Source organism: Oncorhynchus masou, chromosome 27 (assembly GCF_036934945.1).
Source record: "Oncorhynchus masou masou isolate Uvic2021 chromosome 27, UVic_Omas_1.1, whole genome shotgun sequence".
Taxonomy (NCBI): Eukaryota; Metazoa; Chordata; class Actinopteri; order Salmoniformes; family Salmonidae; genus Oncorhynchus; species Oncorhynchus masou.
Genome location: NC_088238.1, coordinates 51,116,365 through 51,138,631, shown reverse-complemented (window position 1 = coordinate 51,138,631; position 22,267 = coordinate 51,116,365). Strand labels below are relative to the sequence as shown.

Sequence of the window (22,267 nt, the reverse complement as noted above, 5' to 3'; positions counted from 1 at the left end):
AATATTTTCTCTTTTTGTGCCAGCCTTTCAACTAATATAACTAGGGCATTGTCTTTATGTAAAAACATGAGAGCCACTATGGCTTGCTCACATAGAGTTACAATGACTTATTGAAACCTAAGGGTGCTTAATGGTCTTTGTTTTCCTAGCTGAGGTTGAGTATCACAACGATGTTGATAGATGTGCACTCACACAATGCTTTATCCAATAGGACCGGTGCTGGGCAGCTAACAGAGGAATTATTGTACTGTAAAGGCTGGACCTTTACGGCACTCATAGGAAATATCTTTCAAAGTGACTGAAGACTACACTAAAGACAAGTCAGAGGAATCAACAGAACTATCCCTTTTTGTTTTCTACAAAGGTCATCAGAAATTAACCTTGATAAAGCAATATGGGATTATTAATATCTAAATGCACCACCAGCCGAGGGAGCTCTAGGTTTAAAAGATCAATAATGTCACATATTGTATATGGGGCAGAAAAAAACATGAACATCATTTGAAGTTGTTTCATCAGAGAGTGAAAACAGACTCCCTTCGATGAAAGAAGAGCAATTTGGTTTAAGATGTTTGAAATTCTTATGGTCAGAATTTTTTTTAGACCATAATTCTATCCTCCTGATTCCTGCTTACTAGCAAAAACTAAATAATGAAGTAGCAGTGCTTCACTAAATGAGCTAAATGCCTTTTATGAGCTAAATGCCTTTTATGCTCGCATTGAGGCAAGCAACACTGAAGCATGCATGAGAGCACCAGCTGTTCCAGACGACTGTGAAATCATGCTCTCCGTAGCCGATGTGAGCAAGACCTTTAAACAGGTCAACATTCACAAGACCACGGGCCAGATGGATTACCAGGATGTGTACTCAAAGCATGCGAGGATCAACTAGCAAGTGTCTTCACTGACATTTTCAACGCTGACCGAGTCTGTAATACCTACATGTTTCAAACAGACCATCATAGTCCCCGTGCCCAAGAAAGCGAAAGTAACCTGCCTAAATGATTACCGTCCTGTAGCACTCACGTGCTGGTCATGGCTCACATCATCACCATTATCCCAGAAACACTTGACCCATCCAATTTGCGTACTACCCCAACAGATCCAGAGATGATGCACTCGCAATTGCACTCCACACTGTCCTTTTCCACCTGGACAAAAGGAAAACCTATGGGAGAATGCTGCAAATTGACTACAGCTCAGCGTTCAACACCAAAGTACCCACAAAGCTCATCACTAAGCTAAGGACCCTGGGACTAAACAAATCCCTCTGCAACTGGATTCTGGACTTCCTGATGGGCTGCCCCCAGGTGGTAAGGGTAGGCAACAACATATCTGCCACACGGATCCTCAACACTGGGGCCCCTCTGGGGTGCGTGCTTAGTCCACCTCCTGTACTCCCTGTTCACCCACAACTGCGTGGCCAAGCACAACTCCAAAATCATCATTAGGTTTGCTGACGACACAACAGTGGTAGGCCTGATCACCAACAATGATGAGACAGCCTATAGGGAGGAGGTCAGCGACCTGGCAGTGTGGTGCCAGGACAACAACCTCTCCCTCAATGTGAGCAAGACAAAGGAGGGCGGAACAGGCCCCCATTAACATAGATGGGGCTGAAGACAAAGGAGTTGGATCTGAAGTGGAGCGGGTCAAGAGTTTCAATTTCCTTGGTGACCACATCACCAACGAACTGTCACGGTCCAAACACACCAAGACAGTTGTGAAGAGGGCACGACAACACCTTTTCCCCATCAGGAGACTGAAAAGATTTGTCATGGGTCCTCGGATCCTCAAAATGTTATACAGCTGCACCATTGAGAGAATCCTGACCGGTGGCATCACTGCCTGGTATAGCAACTGCTCAGCATCTGACCGTAAGGCGCTACAGAGGGTAGTGCGTACAGCCCAGTACATCACTGTGGCCAAGCTTCCTGCCATCCAGGACCTATATACTAGGCAGTGTCAGAGGAAGCCCCAAAGAATTGTCAAAGACTCCAGTCACCTAAGTCATAGACTGTTACCTCTGCTACCTCAAAGCAAGCGGTACCGGAGAACCAAGTCTAGGACTAAAAGGTTCCTTAACAGCTTCTACCCCCGAGCCAGAAGATTGCAGATCAATTAATCAAATACTCCACCCGGACTATATACATTGATCCCCCCCCCTTTGTTTGTACACTGCTGCCACTCACTGTTTTTCATCTATGCATAGTCACTTTACAAATTACCTCGACTATAACATGTACCCCGCACATTGACTCGGTACTGGTACCCCCTGTACATAGCCTTGTTATTGTTATGTAATTTTCTTGTGTCACTTTTTGATTTGATTAGATTGTTTTACTTTAGTTTATTTAGTAAATATTTTCTTAACTCTATTTCTTGAACTGCATTGGTTAAGGGCTTGTAAGTATGCATTTCACGGTAAGGTCTACACCTGTTGTATTCGGCGCATGAGACAAATAACATTTATTTGATTTAATATAATCAAAAGCACTGCTTAATAAAATAGGTATATTTTTTGATTAACAAAAAATCAGCTATTCTATTCGACTGACAATTCTTTGGAAAATATTTTTATCTAATCAAGAGTCTCGTGCTCTGTGTATGAATAATACCTCTTTCAAAGTATATAATCATGCAGTTTTATGTTGTAAATCACTTGTAAATGAGATTATTGAAAGATCAAATTGAAGGGTTATCGTTTCTTGTGGTTCCATAACAAGCCAAGAAAGCTTGTAAAAGTTTGTAAAAAGAAAATAAGTAAAAATCAATTCCCTGCACTTGGATGACCTCAAAGTGAGAGAAGATGGTCAATACAGCCTTTTTATCTCAATATGAAATCATTTCTTGGTAACAATTAAGTACCTTACTGTGATTGTTTTCAATTAAAACTGTCAAAAAGAAACAAAAATAGCTTCTTAGCAAAGAGCAATTTCTCAAGCAAGAATTTAGCTTGGATTGTGTCTGGGAGTAGTCTAAATGGGTAGGGGAAAATTGAAAACTAGCTGTTATTGGCAGAACGGTTTGGTACCCTCTTTCTTATTGGTCTATTAACTAATTTACCGTCTGGTGATGTCACCAGGCAGGCTAAAACGCCATCCCACCAAAAACAAGCTGACATTTCAGGCCTTCAAACAGCTCTTACATTAAAAGCGTATTATCATCCAGGCTCATAGTGTGGAAATGTATATAAAACACAGGTAAATAACGTTTTTGACTACACTTGGCCTTTAAAAAGCCCAAGACAACCCAGAATGGTAGTACAAACTCAAGATGGAGGCCCATTTAGAAGAGCAGTAACTATTGTGACACAGATGCTCTTATAAACACACTTTCTACAGAGATGGGGGTGTTTAATCGACCATGAACAACATCTACACACAGAAGAGCATTTCCTGACCTTATTGAGTGAAATCTCAAATGCCTGGTAGAGTCAGTGTTGGGGAAGCTACTCTGAAAATATAGTTTACCAAGCTACCTACTCCTTCACACTGTAAGAAGTTACGCGATACTAAATTACACTTAAGAAAAATATAGTTGACTAAAGTTACTTTGAAAAAGTAGTTTACTACATCCAAATTACTTTGTAAAAAATTATCATATCTAAATCTGAAATGTCATAGACTACAAATTGCAGGAACAGATTGCTCTGGAGTCAGATGTTAACAGAATGTGTGACTTTACCTATTAAACACAAAGTGAGAATTAGGCATACAAAAAGTGTTTCAAGTGACAAGTAGGCAGGTCTGATGTTGAAAAAGAAAGGAAATTATTGCCTATTTCACCTATGTAATATTTTCTTAGTAGTGTATAGTTCAGTAGTTTGCTAAACCGCTACATGGCTAAAAAGTTGTTAACTACTGAAAACACTACCAAGATTGGAATTTAGTTCAACTACCACCAAGCAACTGCAAAATGCAATTCAATTACTAGTTGAACTACATGTAGTTTACTACTCCCCAACACTGAGTAGAGTGCAGACGGACAGGCAGCAAGATTATTAATGTTCCAACACCAATTGCTGTGAGATAGATTTCACACAAAGGGACGCATTGACAACTATAGCCGGCAACAGATGATACCAAGATGACAAGGGTTTACTCACAGTCGAACAAGCTGTTATAAAGTGAAGTCTAATCAAAAGCAGCTGACAGTATTTTTGTACTTTGGTAGTTGGTACTCATGAGAAAAACAAAGCAACTCTGAAGAAACTAAACATTTTGGCACATTCTGGCACATTTTGTCAATTTGATGATAATAAAAGTGAGACAAACCAGTGGAATACAGTCAATTGGATTAAGATAAACATGTTTTTCTTCTTTAACACTTTTCATCCATAGATTAATAAAAGTGACCAGGGGAGCATCTCAAATGTATTTCCTTGATTCCTTGTGTCCTCTCAAAACACATTGGAGTAGAGGATCCTAAGTTTCTCCAATAGGTTTTGAGAAGGAAGCGAGGAGAGAGGACACAAGGAATAAAGAAGATTCACCCCAGCTCTCTGTACCTTGAATCCTCCACAGGTGGGGCAGATTGTGAGGAGGGTTTTGGAGGCAGTGTTTTGGGAGACCTGACAGGACTCTGGGTGTTGACTGTCACTAGGGGGCGCCACCCTTCTTTTGCTCTCCTCAGAGTGGCTCTGCAGGAGCTCTGTGGTGGAGCGCCTGGCAACATTGTCCGAGAGACCCCCAAGAGGAGCATCTTTCCCCCCCTGTGATGACTCACATAATGGGGGTGAACTGGCCACCTGGTCTATAGGTGTTGTGGAGATATCCTGCCCCCTGGCCCCTCCTGTTCCCCCCTGCAGTAGAGTTCGGGGGGTGTCATAGATGTACCTCAGTGAGGTGGGTACCTGGTACTCATGTCCTGGTGCATGGGGACAGGTACAGGGGGCCAGGTCTAGAGACAGTTGAGGGGGCAGGCTAAGCAGGGAGCCATAGTCCAGGCTACCCACGTAGGAGGAGAAACTCCCAGAGTACGAGGAGTGGCTTCCTGTGGCGATGCCGCTGTCGGACGAGCTCTGGCGACCAATCTCCTGCAGCTGCCGGGACCGAGGGGTCTTGGCTACTACACGGGCTCCACCCACCAGGCTGGTGGACGGTTTCCCCTTGGCCTGTAACTGGCCAATGATGGTCTCTGTGCGGGTAGAGCTTGTTGTGACAGGCTCAGTCCAAATGGCCAGCCGGCTGCCGACGATGGAGTCTGATTGGCTGGTGTCGGAGGTGTGAGAGGAGCCTGATATGCTGCAGATGTCTCCCGCCACAGACAGACCATATGTGGAGGAAGCTGCCAAAACAACATAAGAAAACACATTATTTAGTCTTTAAAAACAAAACTATTACTTATATACTGTATCTACACAACACATTGAGGCACTTCATCAATAAAACATATCAGATTATCCAAAATAAGTTTCCTCAGTCAATTGTCTGACTGGTATTCACAGCCATAATACTCACAATAAATCAACAAAATAATAAATATGACGCTATAGAAACATACTTTTAGAAGGTTACTTTAAAGCAACAAGCACCATTACTGGGAAATGGATTAGTCATGGAGAATAATAACACTAACACTAGTACACGTTACATATGTTAGAGTGGTGGTACTTCCGGAAGTTTGTTTAGAGTGAAAGGAAGTGAGGTCTGTTTATGAAACTAAAGGTTGGTGTTTTCCAAGTGTTGTCGAGGGAAGATAAATGGTGGAGTGGCAGTGGAGGCTGGTGGAGATATTAAATTGAAGGACGGGCTCATTGTAATGGCTGGAATAGAATAAACAAAGAGATACAGCACCTGTGCTGCTCTGGTGAGACAGCATGTTGAGTCGTTTCTCCAACTCCTGGGCCTCATGGTTCACCCTCTTATCAGAGTAGGCCTGGTTAGCGACAGCGTTGGTGTCTGTCAGAGTGAAACACACAACAGTGTTCATTTTATTTTACCTCTATTTTACCAGGAGTCAACAGTCAACAACAGTACGTAGTATCAATAACACACTAATACAATGATGAACTGAGCTGCAGGATAGGAACGAAACTGCTTAGGGAAGTCACCATGAGGCCGTTGGTGATTTTAAAACAATAGAGTTCAATGGCTTTGATGGGAGAAAATTGAGGATGGATCAAGAACATTGTAGTGACTCCACAACAATGACCTAAAAGACAGAGAGAAAAGTAGTATAAAAGTAGACAGAATAAAAATATGCAAAACGTATCATCCCCAGCTTCCAATTGGCTCATTCAACCCCCATCCTCTCCCCTGTTACTATTCCCCAGGTCGTTGCTGCAAATGAGAATGTGTTCTCAGTCAACAAGTCACTAAAGTAATACTGCAAAAGAACACTGCTTTACACCAGACACTGGGAGAAGAATTCACCTTTCAGCAGGACAATAACCGACAACACAAAGTAAAATCTACACTGGAGTTGCTTACCAAGAAGACCGTGAACGTTCCTGAGTGGACAGTTTCGACTTAAATCTGCTTGCAAATCTATGGCAAGACTTGAAGATTGCTGTCTATCCATGATCCCCAACACTTTTACAGAGGTTGAAGAATTTTGAAAAGAATAATGGGCAAATATTGCACAGTCCAAGTGTGCAAAGCTCTTACGAGACTTACCCAAAAAGACTCACAGCTGTAACCACTGCCAAAATGTTTTGCACACCGTTGCAAAACATTTTAATACGGTGTGCCCTCTATCTGTGAGGGTGAAAACACTAGGCCTTTAGAAGACTAATAGAGAACAGAGTCACATGGGAACACCTTGCTGTTTATGCAACACTACATGTGTTTATTAATAGCACTGCTTGCCACGTGGCCTCTGTGGTACACGCATTGGATTGTTAATACCGCGGCCACGATCTTATATAAGTTACCTTAGTCCTAACCCAAGATCAGCTGTTATTGCTAAGTTACATTGATTTCCTGGTCAACTCATATTTTTGAAAGGGTGCTTCCCAAGGGTCATTGTCATTTTGGTTGTGCAAGAAGAGTGCAAAATGACATATATATGGCAAAGGACTACCACAAGAATTTCAATATGTTATCTAGCTGTTAATGAATGGACTGTAATAGCTGACATCTGCTTCAGCTTCTTGTTAACAACCGTGTTCCCTTGCACGAGAAGGGACAGTGGTGTTTACAGAAGAGTGAGGAGACTAGACACACAGATTGAGAGAGAGAGATAGAGAGAGAGAGAGAGAGAGAGAGAGAGAGAGAGAGAGAGAGAGAGAGAGAGAGAGAGAGAGAGCGAGAGAGAGAAAGAGGAACAGAGTGCATGTACACAGAGTGTGTGTGTGAGAGAGAGGCACCGAGTGTGTGATGGTGGGGGGGTACAGTGGACACTGGAATCATGGAGATGAGGTTACACACATGCTCAGAGTGATTAGAAGGGTTTGGTGCTCTCTGTTTGTGTGAACTGTGACTTTGAACCCCCCGCTTTCCCTCTGACATCGTCTCCTGTATTTATTCTACTACGCACTACAATCATAGAAAATTAGTTCAAGGCCTGATTGGGCGAGGGGAATGTGTGAACCCAGGAATACCCACACGGCAAATTGACCAGTGTTACCTAGTGTTGATTTTTCAGTGTAACATTTCTAGTGTTAATTCAGCTGTTTAATTAACTCGGTAAGTGTTAAATTAGCACTCATCGGTGTAAAATAACCTCAGTGTTGGTGTTAATAACCAGTGTTAAACCAAAACCACACCCCTCATTAACATCTTTCCCATTATGTTTCTTTCAGTGTCTATGTTTTGTATGTATATTGATTGACTAAATACATTTTATGCTAGTCAAATATAAATAACATAAATTCTTCTAAACTAACCCAATCTGTTACTTGGACTTATTGCACCTGATAATGAAATGATTGTTCCAGTTAAGATGTTTTAGGTAGTCTAATATCTTAGTCTTCCCAACCCGGAAATCATTCCGAATGTTGCGGGTGAATAAAAATTCAAAATGTTGGATATTCCCACTCTGGCCTTATTCCAACAGAAATTATACATCACTTTCCAAGCCAGCAAAATGTGACTTGCAGGCCTGTGGTTGCCTGTAAACCATGCGTTTCAGGCCACAGTATTAGATTGAAACTAGGCTCTCAAAATAAGGCCTTATGAAATACGTGTTGTATTGTGTTAAATAATTTAATTTGAATGATAACATATTTGTTTAGGATTTCACTTGGTGAAGGCCACAGGACTGAAAATGGATGAATACAACAACCAGGTACAGTGTCTGTCACTAAAAAATGGGGGGTAACTCTACTATTCACTTGAAAGGCAAGACACTCTGGGAAATATGCAAATAAGGCTTTACACTAAGCAGTGTGTTAATTTAACACTGAAAATTGTGGACCCTTATAGACACTGGACCAGTGTTGAATGTAAGACTCTCAGTGTTGATTTAACACTGGAGAATTTGCCACAGCTGCAGCGCACACCCTAACCTCTACCGTACCTCTCTCACGATGTGACAGAGCATTCAGAGGTGACTGGATTTAATTTGTTGCTATAGTTACCATTAGTACAGTGGTTATCCTATTACATATGTATAAGGTGGCCCCGTTCTATATGCTGCTTATGGTACAGTTAGTTCAGTGGTTATCTTATTATATTCACTAATATTACAGTCTGTACCCAGCTAATCCAATTATGTATAAAACAGCTGTCAGTCATCATTCTGTTAGATCAGAGTACATTGCATGGAATCCATGGGACTCAATGTAACATGCTCTGGAAGTGGCTGCATTCCAGAAAGCACATGGGGTGGACCCCTTTTATAGAGAGGATAAATCCCCCTCGAAGTATGTCTCAAATAACACTTGTTTTGATTAAGATGGTAAGTGTTTGATTTAAGTGTTTGCCAACTTAGAAGGCGAAAAGGCAATGGATACTCTACCTCTATATACCTTATCTCAGAATGAACCCAATGGATACATTTCATCCATCCCCATTTAAATTAGACAGAAATTTGATAAAAATACCCCCCGCTGCCATATGTCCTGTACGCCACCCTGGTCGGTCTTGTTTAGGCAAGCCGTATATCTAGCCGTGACAACCTTCATACCTACGCATCAGTAAACACCTTTGGTACTGACCTGGCAGGAGTGGCCGAAGTCCAAAAGGGCCTCTGCTGGGGGAGATGCCTCTGACGATGCAGTCGAACAGAAAGCTGATCTGCTCACCCTCCATGGATGATAGGAAGAAGACGCCAGCCCCTGTAGAAAACACACATAGCCCGCCGGCTTAATGTCACATTCCACTCTTTAGATTATGTTGAATGTTTCACTACACCCGTCTGGGTCAATTAAATCAACCAGACAATTGTTGTCCATTTCAACTTAGCCAGAGAGTGAAATAAGAGCAACCTTGAACTTTCATAGATATTTTTTTTTAAACGCTGAAGTTAGATGATGTTAACCCACTTACATTCTAAAATATGTACATAAGCTACAGCTAAATAAAGCCTCACACAACACAAATTAACTGTAAAAATGTCAATCTCTGATATACAGCTCCGGTCACTCAAAATGTCCAATTCAAAGCGTAAAGTTGGTACAGGTTGAGAGGGTGTTAGGGTTAATGGGGTCAGGAGTTTTGCCTTCTCCGCTAACAACCAAGGCTGCTAACCATCACCCCCAAGCCTTAGACACACGAGGGAGGTCACCAAGAGGGTCCTTCTGTCACTTGGTCCTGAGACCACCCACCACAGAGCTGGCCCCCGTCACATTCTTTAAATGCCACCGACCCTAAGAAGAGGTCAGAGGTTAGCAGCTAAGACCACTCAGACGTCTACACTGAGGGGGACTCAAGAAGCATGTTACAACATCTCCCGTCTGCAGTCATCTGTTGTCATCTATCATCCTGTTCTGAGTAAAATTGCTAATTCACAAGGTTAATTAACAATCTGACTTGAGAATCATTTACAGTATTCATGGATTCTCAATAGCTGCAATGTCTACTACCGCACCTATGTATTGATTTATGTCAGTACTTGGGTGGAAAGTAATCCATCATTGTTCACCTGAAGTATGAGTGGTGCTTTGAAGACAAAGCAAGGCTCTGGCTACAACAACAACAAGCAACAAGTGAAATAACATACTTCCTGAACGATGACATCATGAAATGGCTTCAACAAAGCTAAGCAGCACATCTTGCACACTCCCCACCCTAACGTAATGAACCCCTCCACTTCTGCCTTATAGAGTCCGAATCATAGGACATAACCAAGGCTCAGCCATTTGCTGGGGGGACAGTGTTTTAGACTGGCATGTAAGTAAACTCTAAGCTCTGCGGTGAAGCAGTGCGAGTCAATTTTGGGTCTCTTATTTTTACCCAAGATCAGTAGCAGTTGACAGTCGTCCAAGCAGCGGCCAGGGTTGGGGAGTAACATAATACGTTTAAAAAAAACTGTAATCTGTTACATTACCAGCAAAAATATTGTAATCAGATTACAGATCCTTTTGAAAAACTTGATTACTTTTAAATTCAGAAAGGATGTTTGCCCCCCAAAAATGTGACACCTTTCTGCTTTCTCAATGACATTCAAATATGCATTGAAAAACGTTGCAAATTTAAGTTTGTTCTGCCTGAGCGAGTCAGACGACAAGACCACTATGAGGACACCAAATGCGTTTTGATGGATCGCGAGAAAATAGCAGGAATACTAGTCTTTTGTAAGCTACAGTCCAAGCTATGTCTTCCAATGGTGCGACTGCTGTCGGCATCCAAAGTTTATCCAATTTGAATAAACGCTTGAAGGTAAGGATGTAGCCTTCCGGCGATACGGAAATTAATTAGGTCTATTATAGGCTACATAGGCCATGAATATGAATCACACTGCTGCTCTGCTATTGTTTTGGATGCTTTTCAGAACTGTTTTTGTATATTTAAACCCAATAATGGTTGAACTGAAGTAGTTTAAACTGCCCATCAATCATTGTTTTTTGTGATAAAGAAACAAATCGGAAGCAAACCGAGCAAAACAAGAGTTTCTATTGGGTAAATTCGGGTAGGTTCCTCCCTGTTTCGTTCTGTTTGCTTCCATTTAATCTCTTACATCTATGGGGGCACTATTTCATTATTGGATAAAAAACGTGCCCGTTTTAAGCGCAATATTTTGTCACAAAAAGATGCTTGACTATGCATATAATTGACGGCTTTGGAAAGAGAACACTCTGACATTTCCAAAACTGAAAAGATATTGTCTGTGAGTACCCCAGAACTGATGCTACAGGCAAAACCAAGATGACACTTCAAACAGGAAATGAGCAGGATTTTTGAGGCTCTGTTTTTCATTGTCTCCTTATATGGCTGTGAATGCGCAAGGAATGAGCCTGCCCGATCTATCGTTTCCCCAAGGTGTCTGCAGCATTGTGACGTATTTGTAGGCATATCATTGGAAGATTGACCATAAGAGACTACATTTGCCAGGTGTCCACCCGGTGTCCTTCGTCGAAATTGGTGCGTCATCTTCAGCTGCACGTCTTTTTCCAAGCGATTCAGAGGAGAAAGTAGACATCCACGAACGATATATCAATGAAGAGATATGTGAAAAACACCTTGAGGATTGATTCTAAACAGCGTTTGCCGTGTTTCAGTCGAAAACAGTTCGCCGACAGCTGCATTGTGCGGAACCCAGCCTATGGAATAAAGGTTTGAGTTCCTCCCTTCTAAACTCCCCAGTTATGTTGTGCTCCATACAAGTTCAATTTAAGATGACCATGAGTGGGCTTTTAATACTCAATTTAATTTGTGCTAGTTAAAAATATACACAGCATCAAAAAAATAAAGGGAACACTAAAATAACACATCCTAGATCTGAATGAATGAAATATTATTATTAAATACTTTTTTCTTTACATAGTTGAATGTGCTGACAACAAAATCACACAAAAATGATCAATGGAAATCAAATTTATCAACCCATGGAGGTCTGGATTTGGAATCACACTCAAAATTAAAGTGGAAAACCACACTACAGGCTGATCCAACTTTGATGTAATGTCCTTTAAACAAGTCAAAATGAGGCTCAGTAGTGTGTGTGGCCTCCACGTGCCTGTATGACCTCCGTACAACGCCTGGGCATGCTCCTGATGAGGTGGCAGATGGTCTCCTGAGGGATCTCCTCCCAGACCTGGACTAAAGCATTCGCCAACTCCTGGACAGTCTGTGGTGCAACGTGGCATTGGTGGATGGAGCGAGACATGATGTCCCAGATGTGCTCAATGGGATTCAGGTCTGGGGAACGGGCGGGCCAGTCCATAGCATCAATGCCTTCCTCTTGCAGGAACTGCTGACACATTCCAGCCACATGAGGTCTAGCATTGTCTTGCATTAGGAGGAACCCAGGGCCAAAAGCACCAGCATATGGTCTCACAAAGGGTCTGAGGATCTCATCTCTGGAGCTAATGGCAGTCAGGCTACCTCTGGCGAGCACATGGAGGGCTGTGCGGCCCCCCAAAGAAATGCCACCCCACACCATGACTGACCCACCGCCAAACCAGTTGTGCTGGAGGATGTTGCAGGCAGCAGAACGTTCTCCATGGCGTCTCCAGACTGTCACGTCTGTCACATGTGCTCAGTGTGAACCTGCTTTCATCTGTGAAGAGCACAGGGCGCCAGTGGCGAATTTGCCAATCTTGGTGTTCTCTGGCAAATGCCAAACGTCTTACACGGTGTTGGGCTGTAAGCACAACCCCCACATGTGGACTTCGGGCCCTCATACCACCCTCATGGAGTCTGTTTCTGACTGTTTGAGCAGACACATGCACACTTGTGGCCTGCTGGAGGTCATTTTGCAGGGCTCTGGCAGTGCTCCTCCTGCTCCTCCTTGCATAAAGGTGGTGGTAGCGGTCCTGCTGCTGGGTTGTTGCCCTCCTACGGCCTCCTCCACGTCTCCTGATGTACTGGCCTGTCTCCTGGTAGTGCCTCCATGCTCTGGACACTACGCTGACAGACACAGCAAACCTTCTTGCCACAGCTCGCATTGATGTTCCATCCTGGATGAGCTGCACTACCTGAGCCACTTGTGTGGGTTGTAGACTCCGTCTCATGCTACCACCAGAGTGAAAGCACCGCCAGCATTCAAAAGTGACCAAAACATCAGCCAGGAAGCATAGGAACTGAGAAGGGGTCTGTGGTCACCACCTGCAGAACCACTACTTTATTGGGGGTGTCTTGCTAGTTGCCTATAATTTCCACCTGTAATCTATTCCATTTGCACAACAGCATGTGAAATTTATTGTCAATCAGTGTTGCTTCCTAAGTGGACAGTTTGATTTCACAGAAGTGTGATTGACTTGGAGTTACATTGTGTTGTTTAAGTGTTCCCTTTATTTTTTTGAGCAGTGTATATATTGGCCTAACGGACACATGCTCAAACTTGGACACTTTTGATAGACTTAAACAGCTGCAAGTTATGGAGATATTAAAGTTTCACCTACAAAAACGTAAACAATAGGCCAATAGCAAATGCAGACAATGGAACACATTTTTCAGGCAGAACTGGGTGATTTCCGCTAGATGGGCCAAGTCAAAATTTGCTATATTGTAAACATTTATGGGGAAGAAATTTGCTTTTTGGTCTTAATTTGAGGTTAGGGTTAGCACTGTGGTTAAATTTAGGGTTAATTTATCCTTAATCCGAAAATGTGGTTCGCATCGCCGTGCGCCTACCAAATTTTGTAACAATGCGGAGAATTCCGTACAGCTCTGCATTGACATGATTGGTTGGCGTTAGGTGGGGGCAGGAAGTCCTGTACAAACACAAACTCACTTCCTTCATAACAGCTCTGCGCTGCCCTGCGAAGCGCAATAAGTATAAATGCCCTGACTTCTGCAGATGCCGTATCACTGTAGATACTGCACGGCCAATGTAGACGTCGGATTGACCATGCAGCGGCGTTTAAGAGGAAAGTAAAAGTAACTGAAAGTAATCTGATTACGTTACTGAGTTTGGGTAATCCAAAAGGTATGTTACTAGGTATGTTACTGATTACAATTTTGGACAGGTAACTAGTAACTAACAGATTACATGTAAAAAGTAACCTGGCCAACCCTGGCAGCGGCCATTAACTGACACCAGCAGCAGTACATGAAAGCACTGAATGCACATTAAGTAACTCGTAACTGTAAAAGATTACATTTAGAAAGGAACCTACCCAACACTGAATGAGTACTAAGTAACTAGTAACTGTAACAGGTTAGATTTAGAAAGAAACTACCCAGCACTGAATGAGCAGTGAATCATATAGGAACGCACTTATTAATGTATATCTGCGTTCAGACGGCCTTGTCCCTGCTCTTTAAAATCATTATAAAAGCCCTGTATTCCTCAATGGAAGTATCCTTAGTTTTGAGGTCTCTTTGGTAAGCTGCTGTCTAGTGCAGACTGTCTGTAGACTGGTCTGGACAGACTGGTCTGGTCTACAGACTTTGAACAGACATTAGCTTCCAGCTACATAAAAAGCAGTAAGAATATTTCCTCTCTCGTTATACTGTAGCTTTGTTATCCATCCCCATTCCCATTGTCATAACATGGCTTTGAAACATCTCAGTTTTGATATTTGACAATCCCTGGGAGTTGTTTTAGACATACTTTGAGCCTGGCCTTAGAGATAGTCTACATGGGAAAGACTGAAGAGGCCAGTTCACCACCAGACACCATGCAGCAACGTTACCCTCCAGCCAGAGGTCCAGTAACACTGTCGCCCCACTTCTCCATCTGCTGTGGATAAACTGTGCTGCGACAACGTATCTCTGGAATGCATGCCCTTCGCGACACTTAAACATTCAGACGCGCCCATGTATAGATCCCGTGTACACACACACACACACCTTTTTCCCGTCTTTGTAAAAGGGATGTGCTTCCCTTTTATTTACGATGCATGGATTGGAAAACTCTCCCCGAATGCGACCTTCGCGATATTAAGTTGCACCTCTAGCCGAAGATTGAATAGAGCTAAATGAATCACGGATCACATACTGGAGTCTCCTGTTTCCAGTTCATCGTGTGTATTAATATTACTCTGATGTCTTCAGCTCTGCGGCGTACTTTGCGTTCCTGTCTGTGTCCACTACAGGTGTTGACACGCGTCCTCTCCACCTTTAACGGTTTAGAGTCTATTCCAGAATGTAAACTGCAAAATACCATATCACAATCACATACACATGTTACGGCCATGGAAATAAACTTAACGGGCTCTCTGCTCAAGTATGACTTCATTGACTTTATATTTAGAGATGAAGGTTTGCTGGACCAAGGCTGAATGAGATTGGATTTCTATTCAAAGCTTGCATGCTTTGTGAAATAAAATCGTCCATGACAACAAGTACTTTATTTCATGTCGTCCACCCAAGTTACAAAAGCAGATGTTTATACGTCTGATCCATCTTGTCTGATGACTCAAACTGAATTCTTCCGCTGTTCTATGTTCACTACATACTTCAGTCTGAGACTACCATCGTTGAAGTCGTTTGTGGTGAAGTCAAAATGAGAAGTCATCAGCGATTGGATCATCTCTAACCAATCAGAGTATCAAAGCCAAAGATGCATTTTCAAATGCCGCTTTACCCTTGTGTGTTCTTGCCCACCCAACCAATCGATTTTTGGGACCAATCAAACGGTCTAGAATGGATTTCCATCCTAGAAATCAACAGTTCCCGACTCATTGCGAAAAGAAACTAACCTACAAAGAGCTATTTTTATGATTCTGTGTCTCGTCAAACACCATTGAGCATATTTAATGTAAGTCTGGCCCCAAGGATGAGTCATAAAAATTAAGAAAAATCCAGCAACTCTGTTTACCACTCTCAGTAGTCATAGTCCTGACACTAATGTTCTCCGCCTGAATGATGCCATTTGGCACGCTGTTCCTACAGGGTAGACGACTCAGAGAGAAAAAAAACAGGAAAATGTAATGATCTCATTTCACTGAATGCCAAACTCATCTTTCATGCTCTCAGTGATGAGATAAATCCCAGAAACATGTAAATTAGATCAACTTGTGGAGTGATACAAGCGACTGAAAGCACATGCCAACATACGCTCCATGTGAACATGAAACACATTTTGTAAACAGTGGTACCGAAGTCTAGTAACCAAAGTAAGTGAACAATAAAACTTGACAAAAGCTTGGATATGTTGTTTGAATTAACTTCTCTAATTGTCCACTCAATAAAATCAAGTTTAGTCCCAAAGGTCATCATAAATAATAGCCATTATATACAGGTAACTGCCAAAATAAAGGAATCACTTGAGTAAATGAGGGATACCAAGTATATTGAAAGCAGATGCTGCCACACAGGTGTGGTTTCTGAGTATATTAAGCAATTAACATCCCACCATGCTTAGGGTCATGTATAAAAAGTGTTTCCCACCACCTTCGACAAAACACCAAGTTATGGAATTTCTCATGGAAGAAAGGTGTCACATCCCTCCAATAGTGTTCCAGACACTTGTAGTATCTATGTCAAGGCGCATTGAAGCTTTCCTGGTGGCTCGTAGTGGCCAAATGCCCTATTAAGACACCTAAATGTTGGTGTTTCCTTTATTTTGGCAGTTACCTGTATAACCCACAGAAAATTCCTTAATGCCACATTCACCTTGAATTTGAGTCTATCAAAGATCAACTGTGGGGTCTGATTTCCTGTTGTTATGTACTGTATTGGATTAGTATTCTTATGACCTAGCAGAAACAGACGCTTTATTAGTTCCATGATACTTAATCAGATCATATAGTCATACGGTCCAAGACAGTCCAAGACTAATCTTATAGGCCATTGGGCTTAGATTTAAAGGATCCATCTGCTAAAGCCTAATGTCAAACTGGAAATCTCCAATGACAATGCCATTCTTCTTTTTCGTGACACAATGGTTAGTAGCTGTAGCACAACAACAACAGCAACATCAATCAACTCACAGTAGCCGCATCGCGTCCCCCCCTCAAAGACGAAGCCATTTGGTACAGGCCCATATCTGCGCAGGTCTGGAAGCTTCCACTGGCCGATGATAACGGGGAGAATGTCCCTGACCAGGACCAATAGGTTGTTACACAAGTGAAGGGTCGCAGGCCCGCTCTCCAACATGGTGCCTGGTAAGATACCAACGCTAAACCTGTGGACTGGACAGAGAAGAAGAGAAGTTGAAAACCAGTTAAACAAAATACAATAAAAACAAACAATTGTTTAAGTGGTACCCAACAACTGAAAAAAGGAAAAAAATAACAATTTCATCCTCAACATTATTGCTCCAGTATGGCTTTGATATAACTGTATAGTAAAAGAGAAAGGAAAACAGTGGAGTGCATTGAGAGTGAGATCGGTAAGCAGAACAAAGTGGAGCTCAGATCTGAAGCCCAAATGTAATCAATCAGAGCTTGTCACAAACACCAATGTATTTGACTCAATATTTTTGCTAATGAGCAACACAAGAGGAACAGCAGGCCTGGTCAGGGTAGGAACCTGTGATGTCTGTTGATCTGTTTTATAAATGTTTTAAGTGTGTGTGTGTAGACTTTTGGGTGTTTTGTGTATGTGCATTTTAAGTGCTTGAGAAACAGTGTGTGAGTATGTGTACAAGTGGGAGTTCCCCGATACCAAACAGGAACTACATTAAAATACATGAGTGATATCAGTGAGTAAATTCTGTTAGAAGAGAGATTGATGGCGCCAAAGATGAGAAAATGTCAGCCAGTCCCGGCGTGTCATCGCTCAGTTTGAGAAAGATTCATGGGGTGTCACAAATCACAACAAAAGCACTGGCACACAACGGCCCTCAGCCACAGGCTGGCAGGTGACATTTTTGCGTGCCTGGCCACAAGTCAGCAAGACGGTGGGCTGAGCACACCCCCAATCACATCGACAGGGCTGTAGTGGAGCGGGTCGAGAGCTTCAAGTCCCTCGTGTCCACATCACTAAGGATCTATCATGGTCTACACACACCGACACAGTTGTGAATAGCGCACGACAACGCCACTTCCCCCTCAGGAGGCTAAAAAGATTTGTCATGGGCCCTCAAATCCTCAAAAGGTTCTACAGCTGCACCATTGAGAGCAAAAATATGTGGACACCACTTCAAATTAGTGGATTTTGCTATTTCAGCCACATCTGTTGCTGACAGACGAGCAACCAGCCATGCAATCTCCATAGACAAACATTGGCAGTAGAATGCCTTACTGAAGAGCTCAGTGACTTTAAATGTGGCACCGCCATAGGATGCCATCTTTCCAATAAGCCAGTTCATCAAATTTCTGCCCTGCTAAAGCTGCCCCAGTAAACTGTAAGTGCTGTTATTGTGAAGTGAAAATGTCTACGAGCAACATAGTCCTTGCCACGAAGTGGTAAGCCATACAAACTCACAGAACGTTATCCTGGTAAAATGTGATTGTATTGAACAGGGCTACTTACAGAAAGTATGGACTTGTTTCTGGACATGGTGGCCAGCTACAATACAGGTTTTGCGCTAATAGAGGAATAAAGGTCTCTGGGGATGTTTTTTGTGGTTCAGGCTAGGCCCCTTAGTTCCAGTGAGGGGAAATCTTAACGTTACAGCACATAATTACATTCTAGACGATTCTGTGCTTCTAACTTTGTTGCAACAGTTTGGTCATGCAGTGTATCTACCTCAATTACCTCGTACGCCTGCACATCGACTCGGTACTGGTACCCCATGTATATAAGTTGTCATTACTCATTGTGTATTTTATTATTGCATGTGTTACTTTTCTATTTTTTCTATATTTTCTTTCTCTGCATTGCTGGGAAGGGCCTGTAAAATAAGCATTTCACTGTTAGTCTACACCTGTTGTTTACAAAGCATTTGAAGAATAAAATTACATTTGATTTGATTTGACACTTCACACCAGAGCACAACAATTACCACACTCACTCACAAACACACAGTGGAACACACACACACACACACACTGGCATTTACATTGCACACACACACAAGCACACAGGGCAGCTGCAATATGTACGCCTGACCATTACAATTACACTCCACACAATAGATCCAATACATCAGATTTTTTTACACTCATTTGTTCCACAACACAATTCAACTGGACTCTGTGGAGTCAATAAGAGTTCTACAAAATATAAATTGCCTTATTAAACTTCTACACCAAAATCAGAGCATAAAAATGTCAAAACACATTAATGAATACATATTTCCGGATGTTGACAGGGATATGAGTAGATACAACCAGTTATACCCCATTCCATGCTCAATCAGTCATCAAACTGACATCTGAAACACCTTACTGTTTAAATTTGAAATTATTTGGTTTGATGCACATGTTATGTAAATTCATATTGCACAACACTCGGGTCACCCAGAAGAGCACGTCATCGGTGAACACTGTCAACAAGGACCTACCCGTAAGACTGCCTGTTGCCTAGGATGTAGTGTAGCAGATTCCAATGTGCCAAGTCCAGCTAAAAACACGCTGATTTGACTCAACACCTAACAGAGTTATATACATTACATACTACCTACATGGGCCCTCTGCAATAACCATCATGCTGAAGGGGACACGGATGTCCGAGGCTAAAATCTACTACTTATTACTTCACAAACTAATCCACATAGTACAAATATCGGGCACAAACAATGACTACCAAAAACCAGTGCATCTCCCACCTTCCCCCAGACTGTAGCGGATGCGGATGTCCCAGGCCAGCAGAGCCTCTTTTCCGTCGAAGCCCAGCATGACAACCTGGCCCAGGCAGATGATGACCAGCGTGTAGCCCACCCCCTCATACGAGAGACCTATCTCCAGACCACAGATGTCCTCCAAGGTGACACTGACCCTCTCCCGGTGGCCCTGGGCTTTATCTGACTTGTCTTTGTAGACCAGAAGTACCAAGCAGTCTGGGAAAATTGGGAGAGAAGAGAGAACACAAGGAAAAACTTAAGTTTCACAAAATTATGATCTATAAAATTGATGATCTATAACATTTGTATCCTACAACATAAAGGGTCAGTTTCCTGGACAGACTAAGATTATTCTTGGACTAAAAAGTGTGTTCAAAGGAAATATCCTTTGAACATGCTTTTTAGTCCAGGACTATGCTTAATCTGTGTCCAGGAACCTGGCCCACAATGTTTAGTCTTAAAGCAGTCTTAGTTGTTAGTGAATGTAGAGGCTAGGTATGAGGAAGTTAATTACAGCCAGGAAATGTTGTTATGCATTGAGTTATCATTGTATTGAGAAGCCTTCCAGTGAATAGGGTGGAGTGAGAATCAATTTGAGCTTTTTATTGTATTGTACTGTATTGTATTGTACTGTACTGTATTGTACTGCATTGTATTATATTTTATGTTATTGTGATATATTGTACTGCATTGTATTGTACTGTACTGTATTGTACTGCATTGTATTGTATTCAAATATATTGTATTGTATTGTACTGTACTGTATTATATTAAACTGCATTGTGTTGTACTATGTTATAATAAATTGTATTGTAATTTATTGTACTGTTTTGTATGGTATTGTACTGTATTATATTGTATTGTAATTTATTGTAATGCATTATTTTATTGTATTGTATTATGTTATATTGTATTATATTGTAATGTACTGTAATGTCAAAACACATTCTATTGTACTGTTGTACTTTATTAAATAGTATTATATTATTGTAATGTAATGTATTGTATTGTACTGTATTATATAGGATTATATTTTATTGTAATTTATTGTATTATGTTATGCTATTGTATTGCATTGTATTGTAATGTATTGTAATGTACTATATTGTATTGTCAGTTCTGAGGTGGGAGGATGAAATAGGGGAAGAAGAAAGACCATTAGAAAATGTGAGTTTTATACTCGACTTCAGTACATCCTTACTGTCTAGGGAAGAATACGAGTTAAATAAATGGACCATATTGTCTGGCCTGCTTCGAAAATGTCAAAAGGACTCTGACTTCTAATATTATCCTGAAAGGCTACAACACAATGATAAGTCAATCAGCGACTTTTGCACCTGTTGACAGCACCTGACACTTGTAAGACATGGCCAGAACCCATAATATGCCAGGCCTACTGTAAGTGCCAGTACCTCTTGTCATAGTATGAAAGGAGTGGCAGGGTAGCCTAGTGGTTAGAGCGTTGGACTAGTAACCAGAAGGTTGCAAGTTCAAATCCCCAAGCTGACAAGGTACAAATCTGTCGTTCTGCCCCTGAACAAGTAGTTAACCCACTCTTCCTAGGCCATCATTGTAAAATAAGAATTTGTTCTTAACTGACTTGCCTATCAATAGACACAATAACTAGCCTATAGCACAGTAAAAGTAAGCACTTCCAATCAGAAGACTATCGTTTAAATTCTTAATAACTACAGACACATTTGACATACAACTTCATGTCCTACAGCGTAATGGCCGGATATAAACCAGTTATAAACACACATACAGCAGCAGTCTCTTAAAATGTAGCCTAGCACCAGAACACATTAACGTTAATACGGGGCCAAAGTTTGAAGGAGCAACCCAAAATCCGAAACTATCAGCACAGTAGCCTATGTATGGGAAAATATTGAATTACATGGCATACAGTAATGCAACTTTGTTGCTTTTTTGGGGATGTTTAGTAGGCTCAATGACAAGTAGAAAGTTATTTATTGATTTACTACGGTAGTAAATAGACCACAAGCAGTAAACTTTCGAATTGAAATGTAGGCCCATTAAATGACCATATAATATACATTTAACAAAGAAAAAAAAGAAAAAAGTAAACTTATGCGCTGATGTTTTTCTAACAACGTATGAATAAAGAACAGTGAGAGACGTACCTGCTACGGGCGATGGCTTGCGGAGTGCGACCCACCTATCCTTCCACTGAAAGAGACAACCGTACGAAACAGACGCAACCGTTAATATATTGTATAACTTTGATGCACATTCATATTCACTGAATTAATTTGTTTTGTAAACACCTTTTTTCCATCTCTGAATTTGACATATCCCTCCACGACAACTGAATCCGTCATCTTCAGTCATGGTTCCAAACCAAACAGCTGCGGTGTCGCTGTCCGGTGCCCGAATGAGAGGTCATTTTCAAAATAGCTTTAGCCTACTGCTGAGGGGCACACACTCCCCCCTTGTACACGCGCTTCGTGCACGCCCATCCGACACCAACGCAAACACACAGAACCGCACCCACCCAAACTTACAGAATTTTCCAGGTGATTTTTCAACAGGTGATTTTTCAACAGGTGATATTAATCAAAATATATTAAAGAAATCCTAC

General features: G+C 41.8%; 1 protein-coding gene across 1 annotated transcript; it reads right to left on the bottom strand.

Annotated features, from left to right (window-relative positions):
- Positions 1 to 4,631: 4,631 nt before the first annotated feature.
- LOC135515520 (protein Dok-7-like) lies at positions 4,632 to 22,046 on the bottom strand. Its single transcript, XM_064939140.1, has 8 exons — positions 21,954 to 22,046; positions 21,810 to 21,855; positions 19,651 to 19,881; positions 16,928 to 17,128; positions 9,104 to 9,223; positions 5,799 to 5,903; positions 4,751 to 5,289; positions 4,632 to 4,667 (listed from the first exon to the last, which is right to left on the bottom strand). The coding sequence occupies exons 1-8, from the start codon at positions 22,005 to 22,007 to the stop codon at positions 4,632 to 4,634; spliced, it is 1,332 nt and encodes a 443-aa protein (XP_064795212.1). The 5' UTR covers positions 22,008 to 22,046.
- Positions 22,047 to 22,267: the final 221 nt, after the last annotated feature.